Below are 23,875 nucleotides of genomic sequence, written 5' to 3' on the forward strand. Positions count from 1 at the left end.
GTTTCCCATCTCCAAGCTCAGGGGCTGACATCTGTCAGTGCTGATGGCAGGAAAGGAATGGAAGTGACCGAGGAAGAAGGATGGAACAGCCGGGCAGCGGCTGAGAACAGCTTGGAGCCGACATAACTGTGTGACAGGAAAAGCCAAAGTTGCAGGGAACTGGGGATGGGAATCCATCCAGATTTTTCGGTTTAAACTGATTGGGGGAAAAAACAAAACAAAAACACAAAAAACAACCTCACATCGTCCACAGCTGATAAATGATTAGGTGGTAAAGGGCTAACTGGTTTTGGAAAATATGTTGCTGACATTCTGCTTCCCACTGGTTTCTTTTTGCTGACCGAAATGGAGTTTTGTTTTTTTCCTGACAGCAGATGCCACAGATTCGGCAGACCCAGGAGGCTCTTCTTTACCTGGGCGTGTGGTGAGAAGTAAAGTCGGAAGCCTATGTCTGAGCAGCCCGTCTATCTGTACTTCACTGAGCCTCTGTTTTCATGTCTATAAAACAGGGATAACAACTACCTCATTGCACTGAAGTGGAGGATAAACGAGCTTCAAACAAAAAGAAGAAAGTCTGGTTAACTTCCAAGCACTGTGAAATGCTAGCTCCCAGTACTGACAGGCAAAAGATGTGTCTTTCTTTCTCCCATTGAGAGCTGCCCTGACTGCGAATCCCCCCTTATATGATAGTGCTTAAGAACATTTCCAATATGGTATAGAATATATTACTTGTAGCCAAAATAGAGCACGCTTTACACTGTAAAACCACAAATACAAGTAAATTTGAGAGCAAGATGATTGAGGAGGCGAAGGGATGAGCAAACAGTTAAAGATCATTCCCTCTGTTGAATACATAGATGGTGTCAAAGAAGCAAAAGAGCCTGTTCCGTTCTGGAAGGGCCAGTTTTTCTTTAGCTTAACAAGAGCATGTAGTTAGGCGCACAACCGACCAATGAAGCAATCCACAAACAAAACAAAAACGCCATTTAGATGGCTGTTACCTGCTACGCGGCTGTGGTTGTCTTCCGTTCCTGAAAGTTTTTTCTGGCCCTTTTCCCAAAGCTCATGTCACATGAGCTCACCCCACATCTTCCATCCATTATCCTGGCCACAGCCAAGTCCAGGCACTGAGCTCAGAGTGAGACGTGGCCACAAATTGTGGGATCCATTCTCCGGAGAAGACAATCTAATGATTTTTTTTTTTTTTTTTTATATGGGAGTTTCACGCTGTAGCCCAGGTTGGAGTTCACTGGCGCGATCTCAGCTCACTGTAACTTCTGCCTCCCAGGTTCAAGTGATTCTCCTGCCTCAGCTTCCTGAGTAGCTGGGATTACAGGCACATGCCACCATGCCTGGCTAATTTTTTTGTATTTTTATTAGAGATGGGGTTTTGCCATGTTGGCCAGGCTGGTCTCAAACTCCTGACCTCAGGTGATCCACCCACCTTGGCCTCCCAAAGTGCTGGGATTACAGGCGTGAGCCACCATGCCGGCCACATCTTTTATCATTCATTCCATGACTAGCTTGCTGAGCTTTTCCAAAAACAGCTTAGCCATTCTTAGTTCACAGCCAGTTCTACTTATTCCTACTCCCTTGAGAAGCATAAGCCCAACATGAATTCCCTCTTCTCTTCCCAGGTGAGAGCGAGGTCCTCTTACAGTATGAGGGGGCAGAGGACCGCAGTGTGGGGAATGGACGTTGCTTGGACAAGCTGCTGACCAAAAATTCTAGGGCCATCTTCAGGAAAATCTTCAGGTCTTTCCCCAGTTATGCCCAAGAATAAAAACTTTCAATCACCACGCACAGAATTTATGTGCAACCAAGTAGCACGCCTGGTAGGCCAGGGCAGTGGCATTTGTACTCGCAGGTGACCGGCCTCATATTTACTGCTGTGGCAGGCCTGCCGTGGATGCAAGGAGGTCATCTCATTTTAGGGGCTTTTTGCTCCATCCTGCCTGGAGCGGGGCTGGCCAGGAAGCACCATTTGTTTAGTGAACCCCTGCTGGGGACCAGGAGCCTGATAGACATTCTCTCACTGACACCTCTGGGAGCCAATTATGACTCCTATTTTAGAGATGAGGAAGCTGAGTGCAGGCAGCTTGGGTTCCTTGCCGGGACACTGCAGTTCCTGAGTGGAGACTGAAAGCACAGATCTGACTAGAAGGCCTGTGTTCTTCCCGCTGAACCACACTGTCTCGAGGGCCATCAGGAGGCCTTCAAGAGCGGCTTCCAGGAGCTGTCCCAGGGCAGGGCCTCTGGGCAGCCTCAGGCATAACCCAGCACCAATGGCTATACTGGCAGCAGTAGTTTCCATGGGCTGGGAGAGGCAGCCGCTCCGATGCCTCGGGACTCCCTGGAGCCAGACGTAAACAGAAGGAACACCCAAGGTCCTACGCTTCCTTCCAGGTGCACCTTAGAGGACTTCCCTAAGGGTCTTTGGTGTAACGGAAGACAAAGGCCAGGTCTTGGAATTTATCCAGCACGCCTGAGGTGATACCTGGGTCAGATCGTGCACACCTGAGGAGGGCTGTGAGCCCATTCAGACCCTAATGAGCTGCAGGCGGGGGAAATAGGCGCCCCGCCTCAAAAGCCTCGTGACTCCTCGCGGTGGGATGGGAGAGGGAACTGGGCCTGAGTCAGCCCACTCTGCCTGTCCAGCAGTGCACAGGGACACAGCACTGACCACACAGGCTCAAACGATAGAACAGAACTGAGGTTGAAGCTAATGCGACAATCCATCCTCACGTCCACTCCAGAAACAGAAAGTGACTGCCTTATAACTGGACACTGACCCAGTGGGCCAACCAGATGGACCACAGGAAGCCAAGAAAACCACCAGGCCAGGAGCAAAGGATCAGAAATATCCTTAGTAGGCCATTTCCATTGTTAATAGCAAACACCTGGGCCCCAGAATACAGCCATCTGCAGCACATTATATAATTCATGGTCTTAACTTGTGAACTTTGACCTCTGCTGCTCCTCCCTGAAACCAATTAAAGTGCAAATATAATTTCCCAGCATTTTTAATAAAGACACCAACTGAGCTCTGGTCAGTTGAGACATGTACAGGAAGCTTCTGGATGTTACCAGAAAGTGGACTTTTCACTTCTGAGCTATGAGTGCTATTTCTTCCTGAACCAAGTCCTGAAAGGCCAAGAACCCAGGGGCGGGGGACATAGTGTTCATATTAAAAGGACCTCAGCCCATCAGAGGCCATGTATCAGATGAGCTACTCAGCTTCATTGCAAGAAATGACTGCTGACTTTGTGTGGGGGTTGTTGGGGGACCAGACTCTCGTAGACATGCACAGACGCAGTGGTTAATAAGGGACAGTGGGCATGTCTGAAATGGTACCACCCTTTCTTCCTATCCCAGTAGACAGACCTGCACAGAATACGCTAGTTCTTTCTGCTGACTTAGCAAGTCTGTAACAGGGTAGAGGCTTCTAATCAAATATGATAGAAAAAGCAGTCACGGTAGGTATCTCCAAGCCTGCCACCAGGGCTGAAGTCTACATGTGCCCGGTTCTTGCCCCACTGAGCAAATGACACTAAAGTTACCACCAGGGCAATGTGGAACTCAAGAATGGGAAAGAGCTGTCCCTCTCAACCCTCCCCATCCCCAAGCCTGCGAGCCAAAGGCTCACAGGTACCCGGTGAAAGGCCAAAGAATGGATCAGGAGCCTGAGGCTGCAGGCTGAGATCCAGAATGACCCTGACCACCTGTGGCCCCTCTGGCCTTCCTGAGCCTCAGTTTGCTCACCTGTAAAATGGAGACGATTGTACCTGTTCTTTATTTTTAGGGCTGTGACAGTGAAAGGAGATGCCAAAGACCTTTGTAAACTGGAGAGTGGTCCTACAAAGTCTTATGCTCACAACTGCTTTTAGATTTGATATTTTTGATCTCTCTCCTCCCGCTTTAGCTAAATTAAGCAAAGGCTTTCAGGGGAAGGCCCTGCTGGAAAGACTCTACTGTTTGAAAGCAAATTGTTTCCCTCACCCTGGTCTCCATGGATTATGTACAGAAAAGCAGTGGACTCCGCCTCCTATTTATCTGGGTTTTCTCTGCTCTATTTTGTTTTTATTTTCTTCTATTTATTGTATTGTGTGTATTATTGCAAACTATTGTAAATCCATTGTAGAATGATGCAGAATAAACAAAAAATGAAAATGCTGCTGCTGCAATTGCTAGATGTAGTACAAAAGACAGTGGCCTCAGAGCGTTCTCCCCAGAGATTTTGCCATTACACAGATGGGGAAGAGAAAATCTCACTCTGCACTTATCTAATTGTGCTGTACTCACCGTCCCTCTCTCCATCCACCCACCCAGCCAACATCGATCTGTCTGTCTATCTGTGAACCACCTATCTATCCATTATCCATCCATTTCCAGCTACCCATTATCCATTCATCCACCTATCCACCTACCTATCATTGATTTATCCATCTACCCATCCTTCCTTCTTTCCATCCATCCATCGTCTGTCTGTCCATCCATCCATCCATCCATCATTCTACCCACCCATTATCCATTCATCCACTGACCCATCTACCTATCATCTGTTCATCTATCCTTCCTTCCTTCCTCCCATCCATCCGTCCATCCATCATCCACCCACCTGCTTATGGATCCTTTCAGTCAAGAAGTATTTATTGAGCTCTACTATGTGTCAGGCACTGTTCTAGGTGCTGGGGATTCAGCAATAAACAAAACGCAAATTCCTGACCTTGTGGAGCTGAAAATGAGTCCTTTTGGAATTGTCTGTTGTAGAGAATCCAGAAATAACCCTTTACCCCACACTGTGGCCTCTGTGCCTGGGGAGAGGAGGAAGCCATGGGGGTAAGTGTGTGGGAGGGGGATTGCAGGATTGGCAGGATTTCAGCTGAAATGTTTTCACACATGCTGTACAACAAATAAAATGCTGGGTTAACGAGCCAGTGACAGGAAAGCATTCTCTGCTGTTGGAACATAAATTGAAGGAGGTTTGCAGAATTAAATGGCTTAAAAATGGTGCTACCTCCCACCTCCCAGAGGTTGCACAGGGACATTGCTTTGTACTGAGGCAGCTTTAGTTCTCTCATAAAGCCCAGATGTGTTCACGGCCACTTCCATGTGTCAAACACACTGGGAAAAAGCCACTTGACTTTATGTCCTGGGGCTTCTACTTAGGTCGGTCTGGAAAAATGTAAGCAGTTCATCTAACATTCTGAGCTCCAGTAATATGGGGATAGGTGGCCAGGTGCGGTGGCTCACGCCTGTAATCCCAGCACTTTAGGAGGCTGAGGCAGGTGGATCACTCGAGGCCAGGAGTTTGAGACCAGCCTGGCCAACATGGTAAAACCCCATCTCCACTAAAAATACAAACAATCAGCCAGGTGTGGTGGTGCACGCCTGTAATCCCAGCTACTTGGGAGGCTGAGGAACAAGAATCATTTGAACCTGGGAGGCAGAGGTTGCAGTGAGCCGAGATGGCCCCAATGGACTCTGCCTCAAAAAAAAAAAAAAAAAATCTATCTATCTATCTATCTATCTATCTATCTATCTATCTATATAAAATAAAATAGGTATAGTCATGACCATCTCACTAAGTTCATCCATGGGCCAGGCGCATGGCTCACGCCTGTATCCCAGCACTTTGGGAGGCTGAGGCTCACAGATCACTTGAGGTCAGGAGTTCCAGACTAGCCTGGCCAACATGGTGAAACCCCGTCTCTACTAAAATACAAAAATTAGCTGGGGTTGGTAGCGTGCACCTGTAATCCCAGCTACTCGGGAGGCTGAGGCAGGAGAATTGCTTGAACTGGGGAGGCAGAGGTTGCAGTGAGCCAAGATCGTGCCACTGTATTCCAGCCTAGGTGACAGAGTGAGACTCGGTCTCAAAAAAATAAAATAAAATTTAAAAAGTTCATCGATGAAACAGGACACCATGAATGCAATCCTCCAGGGTCAATGTCAGTTTGTCTGTGTTCATTCCCCTAAATTGGATATTCAAGGATCAGTGGCCACGCAGAATCAGCCTCCTGAGCTTGACCTCTATTTTGTGTACAGCTTAACGGGGAGGACAATTCTACCTTGGACAGCAACTTTTCATATTCTAATGGAATTGCACACAAATTCCTTCATTTTCCAGTGAGCAATATCTAATTACATGGAGAAGAAACAAGAACAGGCTCTATATTGATGCACCCTTCTTGAATTGTTCTTAAGAATCCCTCCTGCCAGTTCATTTTTCCCTGTGATAATGTCAGGGTACAGTTGGCTCCATTACTCTGGCTGAGTAATTAAATTGATTCTAACTAGTAGTGTTTTCATCTTACCAGAGTTCCTCATTCTGTAGCTGTTCCTCCTTTTTTCTCTCTCTCTGGATAAAGATTTCCATCTTTTTCACCTAACACTTTGAGGAAGGAAATGAAGATTTTCTTAAACTTTTCATTGGGAAAAAAATTATCACTCTCAAATGAAGAGTTGAGATGGAAAAATAATTCCCTTCAATTCCATCTTGGTAAAATTCCAGCATGACAAATGTATTTCATAATCTCCAACAGCACCTCAAAGTTCAAGGGAGAATTCTAATGATATGTATTGTCCACTGATTTTCAGGAAAGCAAGTTCTACAGAGTGTGGACTTTCCCGCTACATTGAATTTCTATCAATTCCTACCACTTCCAAAGCCCTTGGGGGATTTTTTTCACTGAAAATTGCAGTTCATTTTACCCTCTTAAAACACCTTTTCAGGCAGAAATCTCTTCCAAGAGAAATCCAGTTTTCCCACAGTATGAGGTAGGAATTTTCAGGGAGTGGTCTGCCCAGCCTGTATTTAATTCTTCTGAGATCGGTTTAGACTGGACTCTATTCCAGGATATCTTTTCTGCCCGCTGCCTCTTCCAACCTTTGCTCCCTGTTTGTAATAAATTGTTGGTCACTTTTTAAAAGATATGAAATGATATTATGGTTATAGATTTTTCTCTTTGTCTTTTAGAGGCCCACACTGAAATAACTTCTAGACGATGCTTCATACCTGGATTGTGTAAGCAGATTTGATGAGGTGCCCTGCAGTGAGGTCCTTGAAGTCAAGGATCCTGCCTCGTGTTTGAGTGCCCCCTCCGAATCTGCTCCCCAGGATCTGGCTTCTAGAGGGTACACAGTAAATACTAGTTGAGTAAATGAGTGGCTTTGCTCTGCCTGGTGGCCAGCTGCTCGTCTGTTGACCTCATTTCCTGTAGCGAGCTTGTCCTGAGTCAGGGGCAGGGCTGCTGTCTTCTCTGCTGTCATTACAGAAGGCTGAGGCTGGGCATGGTCACTTACACCTGCATTCCTAGCACTATGGGAGGCCGAGGCAGGCAGATCACTTGAGGTCAGGAGTTCAAGACCAGCCTGGCCAACATGATGAAACCCCATCGCTATTAAAAATACAAAAAAAAAAAAAAATTAGCTGGGCATGGTGGTGTGTGCCTGTAATCCCAGCTACTCGGGAGGCTGAGGTGGGAGGATTGCTTGAACCTGGGAGGCAGAGGTTGCAGTAAGCCGAGATTGTGTCACTGCACACTCCAGTCTGGGTGACAAGGAGAGACTCCATCTCAAAAAAAAAAAAAAAAAAAAAGAGAGAGAGAAGGCTGACCTGGGTGGAGGCCACCTAGACCTGGGGGCACATCTGTTTGTGTTCCATGTCCAGGCAGGTGTGATGCGAATGTGTCCTGAATGGAATTAAATGGAATCGAATGGGCCAATTATACATGCTTGTGGGGAAGTAGGATGGCAACACATTCTCCTTAAACGTGGCTATTTGATCTGGGTGTAGATTGCAGAAGGTCTGACCTCAGCTTAATGTGAATGATTTGCACCCCAGGAGAGCGGGGGAGGTAACCCTCATTTGCTTATTTTCTCATCCTCCATTATCCTCAGTGCACAACACGAACATGCTTCCCCCTCCCCCACTCCCAGTTGGCAGCTGGGGACACACTCGTCAGTTGAAGCCATTTGCCAGTATAGACCCAGCAAAACCCAGACAGGCCCAAACTCCTGATTTCAGCATCCGCGTGACAACCGTGGCAACAATTCTTTTCAGATACACATGAAGAAAATGTGAGTGTGCTGCTTGGTGGCCCTCTGACAGAATCCTTAAAGGATGCTCACCATAGGAAAAGGAAAAAGAAATCTCAAACCAAAAGAAATATTTTACATCAAGTGCACAAGGCTGGTGAGGTGAGTGTGGAGCGTGGCGTGATGAGCACCTAGTGTGCTAGTGAAGGATCCTTCCTCTTCACAGTTTCCAAATGCCCATGAATTACACCAAAACTAAACTAGAATTCACATACCATTATTACTTGTCCTTCTAAAGGAAGCCTCCCTCTTTTTTTTTGTACAGACAGAAAGCCCCTTAACTTGGCAAACTGCAATATCTCAGAAGTTGCACGGTCTCCTTAAAAATGAAGAAACCTTAAAAGATAAATCAGATCATATTCCTATCTTGCCTGAAAAGCTTCAGTGATGTCCCGCTGCTCTGCAGATGAGAATCCACGTTCCTGCTCTGGCCAACTGGGCTTTGCTGGCTCTGGTTCCTCCATTTCTACCCAGCATTACTTCCCTCCAGCCCCCTACAGCCCCAAGACTCCTGGCAGCAAGGTGTCCCCACAGCGCCCATGGGCCCACGGTCCCATGCACCTGAACTCCCTTCCTTCCATGCTTTGCAGGCTCTCCATCCCTGTCTTCCTTTTGGCCTCCCCCAAACCCCCACTTAAAGTGGGCTCCCTCACCCCATGTTTCCTTTCTTTGTCCTCTTCCTTTGCTTCCTTCACAGCACTTCCAACCTGCAATTTATTACTTTTATTTTTTTATTTTAAAAATAGAGACAGAGTCTTGCTATGTTGCCCATGCTGGTCTTGAACTCCTAGCCTCAAGCAATCCTCCTGCCTTGGCCTCCCAAAGTGCTGAGATTACAGGCGTGAACCACCACACCTGGCCCAAACTGCAAGTTTTAAATTTTCCATTTTTCAACTGTTTTCACCACTAGAACACCAGTTCCGTGAGGGCAAGAAACATGCTTGTCCTGTTCACAGCTGTGTCCCTAACACCTATCAGTGTGTAACAGTGGCAGGTGCTCAGTGAATATGACTTGCAGATTCACCTACCCCACCTGAGGAGATGGCCCTATTCCTCCAACTCTCATTTAACAGAAAACTTTCTGCAAAAAAAAAAAAAAAAGGAATCTGTAAGAATAATTTTTTGAATGTTAATATTGCCTTTTTTCCTACTCTAGGAAGTGACATTTACTGTTATGCTAAATATTCTTTGTTATGAGCGTTCAAGTCATTCACAATTTTCTTACTTCTATAAATGCAGCATAGGTAGCCCTCACCTCCCTAAAACCAAGGGCTCCAAGCTCATTAATGGATAAACTCAACTGAGTTAAACTCCCACATGAATCCCCAGATACTGCTTTTGCCAAACAGTCATTTCCAGGACAGGTCTTAAATGTTCAGAGACATAAAACACACACTCTTACACACACTTAAAGCCTTGCAGTAATTAATGATACAATCCATAAGGAACCCCCTCCAACCATCCCTGCAATGTGCAACTGAAGTCACACAAGACTCAAGTTGAAATAGGACTCTATCCTTGTATTTACAGGACTCAGGTCCCATTTGTCAGTGACAGCAGTTGGTTAATGTTTTCAGAGTTAGGATTCTGGAATGTTTTGATAAAGAATAAACAAGGTATATGAAGGGATATACTTTTCTCCTTTAAGCCATCTACAATACTTGGTTCTTTTTGATTCTGAGATGTTAATATCATTAAAGCAGTTACTGATTCATCTCTGAATCACCTTTGGAGCTGAGACTGAATTTAACTGACATCCCCAAGCCTCCATCAGTGGTGGGAGGAGGAAGACAGAGGCTGGCTGGTGTTTGGATGTGGGCCAGTTTAAAGTGAGCGATCACACGGAAACTGTGGACATGCTGCTGAGTGACTGCTAAGGGCACTGGGAGTCTTTCCAACAATGATGAGTACGAATTCTGAAAAAAGCCTTTAACTTTTTGATAGTTCCAACATCCCTGTAAGCTAAGTAATAATATACCACCTTTGTGGAATGATTTACAATTTACAGACATGTGATCTCATTGAGTCCATACTCCCACACTCTTGGAGACACTATGAGGTAAGAGAACCACCACTTTGAGATAATACCGGAGCAGCCGGGAAAACTCCACCACGGGTGATGGATGACTGAGGGTTCACTGGGCCACTCGACCTCCCCCTCACTGTGGGCTTTTGTGATTAATTCACCTACTTGCTTAGGAAGTTGCTTTCCATCTGAGCAAATTAAAAACACCACTCTCTGGACAGGAATGTGGGATCATAAATGAGAAGCAAATAGAAAAGATTTACACAAAAGCACAAGCTCAGCAAAAGAGAAAACTCAGAAATTGCTAATATGGTATAAATCAAATAAAGGCTATTAGCAAACCCCTGGTAAGGGGGAAAAAAGGCCTTTTAAACGATTTGTCGAGCTCTTAACAATACCATTTCTACCTACGGTGTTCGAATACCTCTGGGGCAATCTGGCTTGCATTCTTCAGCACTGCCGTGAAGACTTTCCAATTGGAAAGGATTTAGATAAAACCATATAGAGTACCAGAAAATATGCCTTGCTATTGTGCCTTCAGAATTACATAGTTTTTAGAGCTGTAGAGTCTTCATCATCTATGCATTCCTCCCCACAAGCACAGGGGTCAAAAATATTTGTTTAATATGTGAACAAGTGGGGGGAGAGACAGATGGAAAGAAAGGAGGAAGGAAGTGTGGATGGGTGGATGGATAGATGGTTGGATGGGTGGATGGGTGGATGAAGACTGACTCACTCATCTTATTGATGAGGAATGTAAGAGCCAGGGGGTTACTAATCTGCCTATATTATTTTAAAAAATGGTGTGAGAATTGGGACAACCAGATCTCTTCAAGTCCAGTGTTCTTGATCTAGGTTTTCCTCTCTTCCATTGGTTTGTCAATAATTAAAAAACATTAACAATATGATCTTCTTAGTCATGGGAAACCATTTCTGGAGGCCCATAGGCTAATGTATTTGTGCCCATCTGATGATCAGGGAAATTAGACACAGAGTGCATTTTCTATGGCTATGAGTTCATCGAGAGTGAGAAAACATGAAGGCCACTCAGTTGCACATCAGTCTCCTGCCAAACTCACTGTCTGAAAGTCACCCAGCATGTGGCCCAGCATCGTGACCGGGGCTTGTGAAATGTTGGAAACAGAAGGCATCTATAGGCCCTTGGCCCAACCTTATACCCTAAGAAGGAAATCCTTGCCCCAAATGTCCAGCCAAACAATTATTGTGCCTCTGCTCAGACACCTTTAGTGACTAGGAACATATTACTTTTTAGGGTGCCTCCCTTTTGGAGAGACACACGTGTTAGTATCTTGAGTTTTGCAATATTTCATTTCCTATTGGTTAGTACTTTGACTTTGTGTACAGATCCTTGGTTTCTGTCATTACGCACTCACAGAGCAACTTCCTCAACAAAGTCTTGGTGATTCCCTTGAATTATGCTTAAGAGGGAACCACAAGCAGAAAGATGTCCCTGAAGACTGCGCAAATTGGGGCGATGAACATGAAGAATCAGTCACTTGCTGTAAGAAGATGCCTCCTGATGGCTCCCATGAAATGACAATCCCCTGATGAGCTATGTGGTTCTGTTCAGTCCTTGTTTCAAGGGCAACTCAATGCCCTACAGACTATTTCCCAGGAGGCCCACAAGGCTATTGCTTGAAAAAGCACAAACACATTATTTAACAATTCCTCCCTCTACTGGGTCTTTTAAATCGCAGTAGCAGGTACCCCCTCACACCATGCTTGTCCCCTGGCCAGCAAGTCTTCACAGAGATGAGTCACTGGGCTGCTCAGAGCACTTGCCTCTTGCCCCAGTGTCTCCTTTTGGGAAAGCCAGAGAGCAGGCTTGGGCTGGAACATTCCATGAAAGTCAGTGTTTATAAGGTTTCAAGGTATAATAAAGAAGATAGCATTGTATCCAGCACATGCTTCCCGTTACTAATGAGAATCTTCTTAAACTAGCACAAAGTTCTAGTTTGGGATAGGCCCTTTAGAGATATAAGAACACATCTGAATCTCTAATCCCTCCAAGGTGCATCTGTTTCCACTTCGTTTGAACACTCCAAATAATAGAACTGTCTTGCTCTTTTCTGGTTGAACCAAGTCTGGAGTGTCAGGAAAGCATTAAATAAGGAACAGCATCATAATATACCAAAGCAGAGAAATCATTTCATTTAAACCTCTAAGATCTGGTAAGGTGATGTCAGGGCAGAGACACTACAAACCCCCAAGCTACCTACTTCAGAAACACCCTAGGGCCAACCCCAGGGAAAGAAATACCTTCTACCCAGCACCCTCTAAAGACATGCGGCCCATCTCTACTCTGCCCAGTGAGTTTACATGTGGCCCATCTCTACTGCCCAGGCTTTCAGATGGCTGGCTCCTGGGACTGCCTGGCAGCTGGAGCCGTAGGCTCAAATAAAAAACACTTTCTGGGACAGGAAGATAATTAGTGATTTCTAAACACAGACAGCATCCATCCCCACCACTCCTCAAGGAAGAGGTCCGCCCTCTTCCTTGTATACACCATGTAGCGTTGTCATCTGGCTGCCCATGGCTCTACAGAGTAGCACAGGCCACTCTTGCTACTTGGGAAGGAATTACTTTTTGGAAGCTTCCCTGGGTGCTCTGACCAGAAAACCAGGGACACTTTGACTCATCTGGTTCCCAACACACACTTCAAGCTATGCACACTGTCAAAGCTGATGGAAGCAATGGTACTTGCCCGGTGGAACGGTTCATGATGCAGCCTCCTTTCTCAGCCGCTATTTGACAGCTACAGCCCCTCTCCAGTGTGTCATGATTCATCCCGAAATTGTGGCCCAGCTCATGTGCCACGGTCACGGCTGCACCAACAGGACTGTCTGAATGGTCCTCAAAGAAAACACAAAAGCACAGGTGTATAATTCATATCTCCTTGGCCTTATTTCCCAGGTCTCCCTCCCCACAGAAATATACCTTTCATTAACATTTGACTTAATGTAATTCCTTATAAGGGACCAAGGTAAAATGCTATCATTTAGTTTAAACTTAAAAAGATATAATTTGACATTTCATTAAGCCAGTTTGGGGTCCTTTATGCTGAGGAATGTCTGTATGCCACACGTATACATGTGTGATTCTTTATGTTTTTATATGACATCTTCAAGGCAGGATCTCCATCCTGCTTCCTACAATTGCCCCACAAAACTCTTCCATTGAATGAAGCAAAAAGTCATCCTGCATCATAGGAAAAGCTCATTCCTTCATGGGCAATAGAAGTATCATTTTACCCTTGATTGAGATGATGCTGATATAAAGGTGACAGGTGCAAGCACGCTTAATGACATTCTAAATGAGCCCTGAGAGGTTGTCATTGAGGCTGCCTCTTCCTGTGTGCTTAGTCGGGGAGGACAGTTGGAAAATTCACAATACTTCATAATAAATCTGACCACATTGAGTCATCTGTTTGAAGAGCCATTCATTTAAGATTATAATCCAGTTATATATCATTCTTGCTGGCTCTTTGTGTTGCCAGGCAGACTTTGGAAATGGGAGGTGTCCCGATTCTCTGACTCTTGCTGCTGGGGGTTCATTAACCTTTTGCTTGGATGTGGAAGGCGGCTTCTCCATTCAACAAGCACTACTTGGCCACCCCTAATTTAGCGGAGTGCCTGGATGGCTTGGCTCAAACAGATACTAGAAATTAACTAAAAAATATAGTTACTTAACTTTTACAAACTGAAATTAGTTAATTAGCGTATATGATCTACAGAAACAGTGCCTAATACAACATTTCTGAAAAGGCCTGTATACCATGGAGTAAGGAAAATACCTTGTTTGAATCTTGCTCTGTGCTTTGTACTTCGGAAAGAGATAAGATGTTTTCCAAGAGGCTTCTAAGAAACAGTGCTGCTATGCTTTGAATGTTTGTTCCCTCCAAAACGCATGCTGAAGCTTAATCCCAGTATGGCAGTATTGGACGTGGGGCCTTTAAGAAGTGATTGGGTCAGGCCAGGCGCAGTGGCTCACGCCTGTAATCCCAGCACTTTGGAAGGCTGAGGCAGGGGGATCATGAGGTCAGGAGATCAAGACCATCCTGGCTAACACAGTTAAACCCTGTCTCTACTAAAAATACAAAAGATTAGCCAGGCATGGTGGCGGGCGCCTGTAGTCCCAGCTACTCGGGAGGCTGAGGCAGGAGAATGGCGTGAACCCGGGAGGAGGAGCTTGCAGTGAGCCGAGATCCCGCTACTGCACTCCAGCCTGGGCGACAGAGCAAGACTCTGTCTCAAAAAAAAAAAAAAATAAAAGAAGTAATTGGGTCATGAGGACTCTGCACTCATAATGTATTAATCCATTCATGGACTAATGGGTTAATGCATTCATGGGTTATCATGAGAGTGGGACAAGTGGCTTTATAAGAAGAAGAGGGACCTGAGCTAGTTCGTTCAGCCCCCTTGCCATGTGATGCCCCGCACTGCCTTGGGACTCTTCAGAGAGTCCTCACCCTCAAGAAGCCCTATCAGGTGTGCCCCCCTACCTTGAACTCCTCAGCCTCTGTAACTGTACGAAATAAATTCCCTTTCTTTATAAATTACCCAGTTTCAAGTATTCTGTTAGAATCAACAGAAAATGGGCTAAAACAAATATGATACTGCATTTCAGAGAGCACACTGATACAGACAGTCTGTGTGAGGCTCCTGGATAAAAGTGTGCTCATGCAAGATCTTACAGGTTTGTTGACAGTGTTTACAATGAGACTTCTGTCTAAGAAAACAATGGCATATCAAGGAACCAAGATAATCTTAGAGTAGATGAAATTCCTAATAAATTACTTTGTTTAGATTTTAGAGTTTCCTGTCGTAGGAAGCTTTACAAATATGTTTCAGGAAATCGGTTCTCGAAAATAACACAATGGTGAAGAGAATGTAGTCAGTCTAAGAACACGGGGGCTGAAGTTACCATGCTCTGGCACAAAATTCAAGGAATTCATCCTTAAAAAATATTCTTCTGATTCTTTTGTGTCGTTGAATATCTTGGTTTTTAGTCGCCAGATTGTTTTACATTCTTTCAGGCATCAATGATTATAAACAGAATGTCTCTTAAAAGACCTTGATAAACAGTTTACATTTGTAGTAAGAAAAAAAATCTCTTTATTCATGCTATTAATATTATTTCCAAACCAAGGCTGTTTTAGGCCAGTTAGATATAAAGGAATGACTTTCAGTTACTAAAATTAATGATTTGCTCTATATTGAAAAATACAGAAATGGTACTACAATCCTATTTTCAATTTTATGAGGATCTCTGCTTCCTTGCTACATTGTTTCCTTCCTCTTAGATTTGTGAGTCCTCTAATGAAGCATAGTCACACGGGATGCCCGTGAATGTTGACTTTAGAGACACAGGAGAAGAAAGTGAGTCTAGAAGTTTTTGGTCTGGTCAAGGTGTTGATCTTGCTGATTTCATGACTTTTGTAGAAATCAAAGGTGCTGAGGCATTTTTATCCTATTTGATGTTTCTGTTATATGTGGAACGTGTAAGCAGTGTGTCTGAGGATGATGTTAACTGCTGTCAAATTGCTAAAACATATTTCCTGATAATTAACTTTGATCTTCACTTGATTCTTATTGCATGACACATAATTTGCTTATATTTCCCACATTCATTTTCATATATCTCTTTTAAAAATAGCCTTCCCTGTATCCTTTTAAAGAAGGAATTTTCATCAAATGCTTGTATGGAAATGGAATAAGGGACACGAGCTGAAGAAAGCCGCTTACTCTGGTAAGGTGGGTTACAGGCCCATTTCAGCACTGCACAGCAGCAGAACTTACCGTGCTTATGAAGAATTGAGTTCCAGCTCTAAAAAAAATATGATGCCAACTTTAAGTGGCAAAGTCAGTAGCAACTGACCATGGAACCATGAAACAGAAAATTGTTCCCTCTTAAAAATGTACAGTCTGCTCTGTAAAAATAGAGTTGGGATCTGACTTGAAATGAACCCGGCATCAACAAAAAACAAACTTGCCAAGGACCTGCCATGGTGGGGATCACATGCAGGGCCTCCAGGTCCACAGAAAACAAGGCAGTCACCGCTCAAGCCAGAAATCCAGTAAGTGGGGGCAATCCCTCCACGCAGCTTTGACCCTTAGTGCAGGCTTACATTAATGACCAATCTCTGAACCCAGAGAAGAGGGAAATGTTGGTTCTGTATATTCATGAAGAAGATCTGATTAGGCAGTATGTGGAGAGAGAGTAATCATCAGCAGAACATAACTCCTTCCACTATGTAATACAACTGAACATTCACACATGTTCTGTTTAAAAAACATGGAGGAACTCACAGTTTCTTGCGAGGGCAGGGTTCTGTTTGTTTAATGGAGATGGAAGAATGGTCTCTGAGGATACTCCCTGTCTGAGGTCTGGTGCAGAGGAGACACTAAATTTTCAGAGCAGGGACAGCATAGGGTGAAAACCTCTCCTTTAATTATCTGATGAAGTGGAGCACAAGCCCCCTGCTGGCAAGCCTATCGAAGCTACCTCCCTCCTACATTCATAACGAGTCCCAAATAGTCTTCCCATTGTATTTCCTTTCACAAACATATATAGCTTATATATGACAAAATGATCCTCATAAAGCAATAAACCTGGGTTTCTGACTTCCAAGAATAAGGTGATTTTAAAGACAAATTGTATACTGGCCAGAAGGTATGTAAAGCATTTGCAGTGGTAAAAAGCTAAAAACCTCAGACTTTGGGCCACTGGGCTTGGGGACAGAACCATCAGAAAACCATCCAAACAGGAACGTCTGGTGAGACCACAGGGCGTCCCAACAGCTGCATGACGAGGGCAACCCCAATGCCCTGGCTCACCCCAGTGCTGCGAGGAATTCCTGGTTTGGAAAGTCCCAGTTGAAAATGTTTCTCCATAAAAGAGGTAGGCTTGCCTCTGCTGAGCTATTTTACACGCCTACCTTTCCTGTGAGCAATTTGCTTTTAAACGGTTCCTAAAACACTGTGGGATATATAAAATTATAAATACAGCTACAGTAAAAATAGAGTTAAATCTAAAAAGCATTAAAGGAAAGGATCTATCTTCACAAAGTCTGATAAAAGTAGTGACTTCCTGGGGAATCATTAACAAGGGGAACCAGCACCCGATGCCCTTGGCTTACCATGACAATTCCCCCAGACTGTTCCGCCGAGCACATGCTCATGATTGGGGCCATGCCGATGATGGTCCCTTGGAAATAAACCCCACTAGGAAATAAAAGAGAGGACTTCTTTAATCAAATTAGAATGGGGGCATTCTCTAATATTTAAAAATTCTGTTGGATACTCCTGCAATAAAATATGCAAAAATAAAAATAGCTGTATGAGGGTATATTCATATGTGATTTTATCTTTTTTCCCTGAAAATTTTATTTCTGCAGTTGCATCATGGTTCTGGCATTTTTTAGAGTTTTGTTTTCAAGACTCAGACGACAACTAGTTATTACTTTTGTACTTATGAGTAAGTTGTAATCTGCCTATTTCCTAATGGACTGTAGGAAGCTGCTCCATTTAAACAATGTCTGCTGATGGAAAGGCTGAAAATAGTCACAGAGAATCACTGTTAACTAAAAGAAATGCATTAGATGGTTTACTAGATTTTCACTGTAGCTTAACTGCTTTCCTGGGTAACTTACTACAGTTCTGCCAGACACCCAAACTCTTTCAAAATGTCCCGCTAAGATAGCTTGCAAAATTGAAATGGGCAGAAAAATTATCAACCCTGGAGCCGATGTAGAACAAGTGAGCATCCACAAAGCCTTGGCACCTAGGGAGGAAGCTTCTGGAAGGGGACTTCATGGCTTCAATGCAGTCGTCCTTCTATCTGGAATCTTAACCTGATCATGAATCTAATGACACCAAGGGCCTGTTGAACACAAGTGCTGTTAATTCCAACCTCATGCATGAAAAACAAAACACCGTATTTGTTGAATTTCCTTTAAAGGAGTCAGATGACTTACCAATACTATCTTGGCCATGTATGTATACAGATATATTGTTTGAAAAGTTAGATATTTTAGCTATGGTCAATTGAACAGAAAGTGGTAAGTGTATATAAAACCTTCTCCCTCCCTCGCTCTCTCCCTCCCTCTCTCCCTCCCTCCGTCTCTATCCACCTATCCCACTATACTTATATTTACAGCAGTAGAAATTTCGGCCTTTATTTACATCTATATAGACGATATGAACAGATGTAATTATACATGTATATAAATAATAAGGTTATATAAGATGATAATTTATTTCCAGATGTTCAAGTTGGACAGACTCCATTTGGGAAAAATATCAAAACACTCTGACTCAAAATACATAAAATGTACTTTTAGTAGTTCAAGACTAAGCAATGCATAAAATGTGAGGCAACCACAAATATCCAAGGGTGGGGGCAGGGGGGAACCCTGTGAAAATGGCCGAAGTAAATTATCAAAGAATGCCAACAGCCTCAGTTCAGACGTAGGCATTTTCTGAAGTGACAATGGGGTAGGACTGGTTTTTTAACTTTCCACAAATGTTCAATAGCTACATTGGGTTTGTTAAAGGAAAGAGTCTCTGTCCCAGAAGCTCTCCTTTCTGTGCTATAAGCCACATGACAACAAAAGAATAATAGCACAAAGTATTCAAAGATTTAAATAAAAATTTGTCACTTCTAGAAACATCTACTTCATACTAATTTAGATTGTTGTAAGATTGTTCCTTTTTTTTAAGTATAAAAGCATCGGCAACATCTCAACAATTTTTGTGTTATAATAGAGCTATGCTTTCCCTTAGTTTATCATCTTCCAGTTGATCATGCTGAAATTGTCCTTTTTATTGTTGTCTCTCGGTAAACTGGAGACTTCTGAGAGCAGGGAGATTTACAGTGTTGGTCACCACTGTGTTCAAAGCCCCCCAAACACTCTTTGGTTCCTAACAGGTACTTGATGCATATTGATTTAGAGAGGGAACACAAGGTTAATGTGCTATACTTCCTGGTATTCTCTGATCTAGAAAACCAAAGAGTCACAGCCACAACAGGAGGAGAAGTGAAGTCTTTTTTCCCTCCAGGAATCTGACAGTATTCACCCAAAGTACTGTCCTTAGATCTTGTATAACATACATTTTCCACCAATAATGATGAATCTTTAAAAACAGGCTCCTCGGCTGGGCGCGGTGGCTCACGCCTATAATCCCAGCACTTTGGGAGGCCAAGGTGGGCGGATCATGAGGTCAGGAGATTGAGACCATCTTGGTCAACATGGTGAAACCCTGTCTCTACTAAAAAAAAAAAAATACAAAAATTAGCTGGGCGCGGTGGCGTGTGCCTGTAATCCCAGCTACTCGGGAGGTTGAGGCAGGAGAATCACTTAAACCAGGGAGTCGGAGGTTGCAGTGAGCCGAGATCACGCTACCGCACTTCAGCCTGGAGACAGAGACAGAATCTGTCTCAAAATCAAACAAACAAACAAACAAAAAACAAAACAAAAAAATAGGCTACTCAGAACAAATTTACATCACAGCTAAAATCAGAAAAATTGGTATAGAAGAAAATGTCCAGGTTCTAGAAGAAGGAAATGAGAATTCTGTAGAGGGACAAGTTTCCCAGGGTGTTCAGAGGGAGACTTTCCTAACAGACCTTCAGTTCCAGGTGAGGGTGGCATCTGCCCCCCTGGTGTGAGCTGAGAAGCCCCCTTGTACAAGGCGGTGTGCTCTGCAGAAAGATGGCAGCTCCTGGGGCTGTGCAGGTGAAACGAAGCGCTTCGCCGAGGGCACTCTTTCTTTTTTTAAGCAGACAGAAGACGGAACTCCCTACCTGACAAGCTGTGCATTGTCATGGGATTTGCGAGGTAGAAGCTTCATCTTCCTCCAGTCCAGAAATTCCTGGAGGCTGGTGAATGGGTCCTGACTTATGGAGCATTTGTCAATGTCATTCCACACTTCCACGCCTACCAACACGATCCGAATGTTCAGTGGTCTGTAAAACTGGGCAAAACAGGCAAAACTGGCATTGGAGTTGGGATCATGTCAATAAAAACTCAAAATGAAAATTAGAACAGATTTGCGTTATTTGAGGGTCACTGACACAGGTGAGAAAAACATCTCTGTGCTCTTTGGTTCCTGTGGTGTTGGAATTTAAGAAATATTTGCAGTGCCTAATGCAAAGTGATGTGTTAACTAGGTTCTCGAAGGTTGACCAATTAGATGCTGAAGTTATTAGCTTTTTTACTGTCTACTTGCATTTGTATGGAAGCACACATTTCAAATGATTCACTGGTGATTTAAAATGTACATACAGATGTGCATTATAGCTAAAGACGGCCAGTTAATATCCACTGCAAGTGAAACTATAAGTGAATTAGGATCTTTCAGACACTTCTGCCAAGGACAATAACTTGTTCATTTTGAGCAAAATGTTCTGCTTATGAGTTACTGAAAATGAATCTGTATTAATTTTTCAGCAAAGTCTCCGCCTTGGCCAACGCTATCATATTCTGTCACCTATAATCAATGTAGGTTTTAATGAAATAAAGAAGTCTATATCTTTCAGAATAACAAAGGCATAAACAGAGCCCTTCTTCAGGAACATTAATGACTATCCTCCCCACATCCAGAAGTTAGTTCACCAACACTGTCATGGAAAGATCTGTTAAATGAAGTTCCTCTTTTATGGGCCTGTGAAACAAAGCATCGGCACACCACTGAAAGCAAGACTTCTCACTCCCCTGCCTGCCCCCACCATCTCTGGGTGTTCCTAACTTCAGCCTACAGCCCATACCTGACTATACCTACAGGCAGGTCGTTCTGGGTCAGAGCAGGGAAAAGCAACTCCTCCAGGGACTAAGGGATGGCTTTGTCTCATAGGAGTTCAGAGGGCCAGGATGAGTGGTCAGGGCAGAGGTATGACCTACCCATTGTCCTCACAGGCATCACATAGACAAGGAGATGGCTTTGTACTCATGGTTGAGGGGGCTAGGACATGGTGTCACCTGGTTGGCTGTCAAATCTTTCAATGCCCCTAGAGTATGAGGCAGCACACAGGGAGAAAGCCCTCATCTTCTGAGATCCCAGGTAGCCACGGAGAAAAGGGTGGCTAGTGATAGCAGCCAAAGCCAAGCACCAGATGAAAGCAGGTCCTATTCTGAGTTGCTGGAAGCATCTGGCCAATAACAAAACTTATAGAAGTTCTGCATTTGCTAGTTAGGCACCATTCCAACATGGTGAACTAAAGTACAAGAAACTCCTCAAAGTTGAACATCTGACCCTAGATTCTAACCCACATAAGGCGAGCTCATCTTTTCCCTTGCTGGTCCCCAGTCATCTGGTGAGCATTGGGTTAGCAGGAGAATATGACTGGAGTACAAACTGCATCGCAGATATACGCTGATTGCATTGGTCCAACTTGGTTTCAAACAGATCACAATTACAGACATTACATGAATGAGTTAACAAGACGATTACATGACTACAACATAGCCCAACAGTTTGTTTTCAATCAAGAATTGCATGGCCCATGCTATCTACTTGCAAACTCCCAACCCAGGCTTCCGGGGCAAAAATAAGTTCCTGGCCGGCTCTGGAACTCTGAACGCACATGTTTGGCTACTGTCCACTGAGAGATTACATTTTCAGCTCTATTACATACAAAGGTAACAGTGATCAGAAAGCAGAAACGGAGGCGATCCAATGCTGATGCTCACGCCAGCTTGCTAAGAGACGTCCTTGGGGTCAGACACCTTGCATGGGCTCAGGGTTGGCATCTGGGAAGGAGACACCAGGTCTGCCTCCCAAGAGTGTTGCATGGAGCCAGTAATAAAGGTCTGCAAAGGACTAATTGTCATCATTCCTCAGTGTTAGGTTTGCTGCTTCCTAATCAAGGAGCTTTTCATGATAATGATGGGTTTTGCATTTCCACCTACTAGGCTTCTCAAACCACATCCTTAGAACAGATTTCATACTTAGTAGTAATACAACAGACAACCTCCCCTTTCCAAAATTAGTGCCATTGTTTGATTGTCATTTATGCTAAACTCACATCAAGTCATCATACATGACGCCTTTACTGCCTACTCTGAAAGTTCTTTCCAGGGCTGCTGACGGGTTCCTTTTGATTCTTCCTAATAACCACCACTACAGCTAATGTTCAGTAAGCATTACCACATCACAGGCATGATGCCACGGTGGTTTCCGTGTTGCGGCTTAATCCTGAAAACAGCTCCATGAGTTAAGAATTATTATTATTTCTATTTTATAGTCAAAGACACGGAGGCTTGGAGAAGTCAGGTGACTTAAGATTGTGACTCCATGGCTGGGGTTGGAACACAGGCCAGCTAAGCCTGACGCTCATGTTTGAAACCACTAGGTAACACTGCCATCTTCTGTGAGTGCTAAGACTCCCTTCCAAGATGGCCCACTGTGACCCCAGGCCCGGAGAGAAGCTCACGGGCCTCTGCTGTACAAATGGAGCTTGGCAGCTGCCTGCCTGACTTACAAAGCCCAGAACATATGTGGACACAGTCAGAGATCCAGCTGAAGTGATTCACCTGTTTACACAACAGCAACAAATATTTGCTTGCCTCTTGCTGTGGGCTGGGCCAGCAGTGGCAGAGAGAGCAAAGATTAGGATGACCTTGCCCCTGCCACCCAAATGCTCAGAGGTCACCAGGGGCTTAAGGCATGGCACACTGAACTGTCAGTTCAGTTAACTCCAATACAGTGAACTGCCAAGCAGTGGTGCACATAGGAAGTCCAGGGATGCTGCACTGGAGGCTTTCAGGAAGAAACAGTGAGGCGGAATCCCCTGGGGTCTAATGAGGGAAACTGCATCCTTCAGGCAACTGGTTTGGGACAGGAGGAGAAGAAAACTGTCACATGAGTGAAAATATCCTAAGAAATTCAGTACACAGAGGCTGGACATGGTGGCTCATGCCTGTAATCCCAGCACTTTGGGAGGCTGAGGCACGCAGATCACTTGAGGTTAGGAGTTTGAGGCCAGCCTGTCCAACATGGCGAAACTCCATCTCTACTAAAAATACAAAAATTAGTCAGGCCTGATGGTGGGTGCCTGTAATCCTAGCTACTCGGGAAGCTGAGGCAGGAGAATCGCTTGAACCTGGGAGGTGGAGGCTGCAGTGAGCCAAGATGGCGCCACTGCACCCCAGCCTTGGGGATAGAGCAAGACTCTGTCTAAAAAAAAAAAAAAAAAAAAAGAAAGAAACTAAAAAAAAGAAATTAAATACATAGACGACAAGTCCTTTCAGAAGCAGGTCCCTGAATTTGCAGCTGACACTAACTTCCTAATGAATAAGGAGGACAGTCTGGAGGCAAAGGGTGGAAGATGCGAACTCCACGATAGCTCCATGGGCAGGTGCGCTCCCCGGGCTCCTGTGGGAATGTAATGAGGACCCAGGGAAAATTCTCAGCGTCTGGCCTAGAAGCATGAGTGTCAGACATGCCTTCTGTGTTTTGCTTATGGGGGGATTTCTTGAACATTCCAGAATGTCACCTTCATCACTAAACCACTCGTCTGTTTTCTAGTCTGGGATGTCCTCTTTCTCCACGCAGCAAGCAGTTATTAAGTTAGAATGGTCCAGGAGAGCCAAGACTTCAGCAAATGAGGAAGTCGCCACTGGCACAGTCGTTGTTTTCTGGACTGAGACATTTTCATTGGTAGAGTTGAAAAACTGAAATTTAGAATTGTGTAACAGAGCTGGGAGTCATCTGTTCATAGACTTGGAAG

General features: G+C 44.3%; 1 protein-coding gene across 2 annotated transcripts in view; it reads right to left on the reverse strand.

Moving 5' to 3' along the window:
• ADAM12 (ADAM metallopeptidase domain 12) overlaps nucleotides 1–23,875 on the reverse strand; it is a 377,221-nt gene that overhangs the window by 64,718 nt on the left and 288,628 nt on the right. Inside the window, exons 9-11 of one of the 2 annotated variants that reach the window (XM_024253866.3) lie at nucleotides 19,952–20,121; nucleotides 17,286–17,370; nucleotides 12,852–13,000 (exon numbers count right to left, since the gene is read on the reverse strand). In XM_024253866.3, coding sequence (XP_024109634.3) covers nucleotides 12,852–13,000; nucleotides 17,286–17,370; nucleotides 19,952–20,121 — 404 coding nt within the window. The remainder of the gene's footprint in view (nucleotides 1–12,851; nucleotides 13,001–17,285; nucleotides 17,371–19,951; nucleotides 20,122–23,875) is intronic. The other variant, XM_054523029.2, reaches the window with a different exon arrangement.

This window comes from Pongo abelii, chromosome 8, assembly GCF_028885655.2.
Source record: "Pongo abelii isolate AG06213 chromosome 8, NHGRI_mPonAbe1-v2.0_pri, whole genome shotgun sequence".
Classification (NCBI taxonomy): Eukaryota; Metazoa; Chordata; class Mammalia; order Primates; family Hominidae; genus Pongo; species Pongo abelii.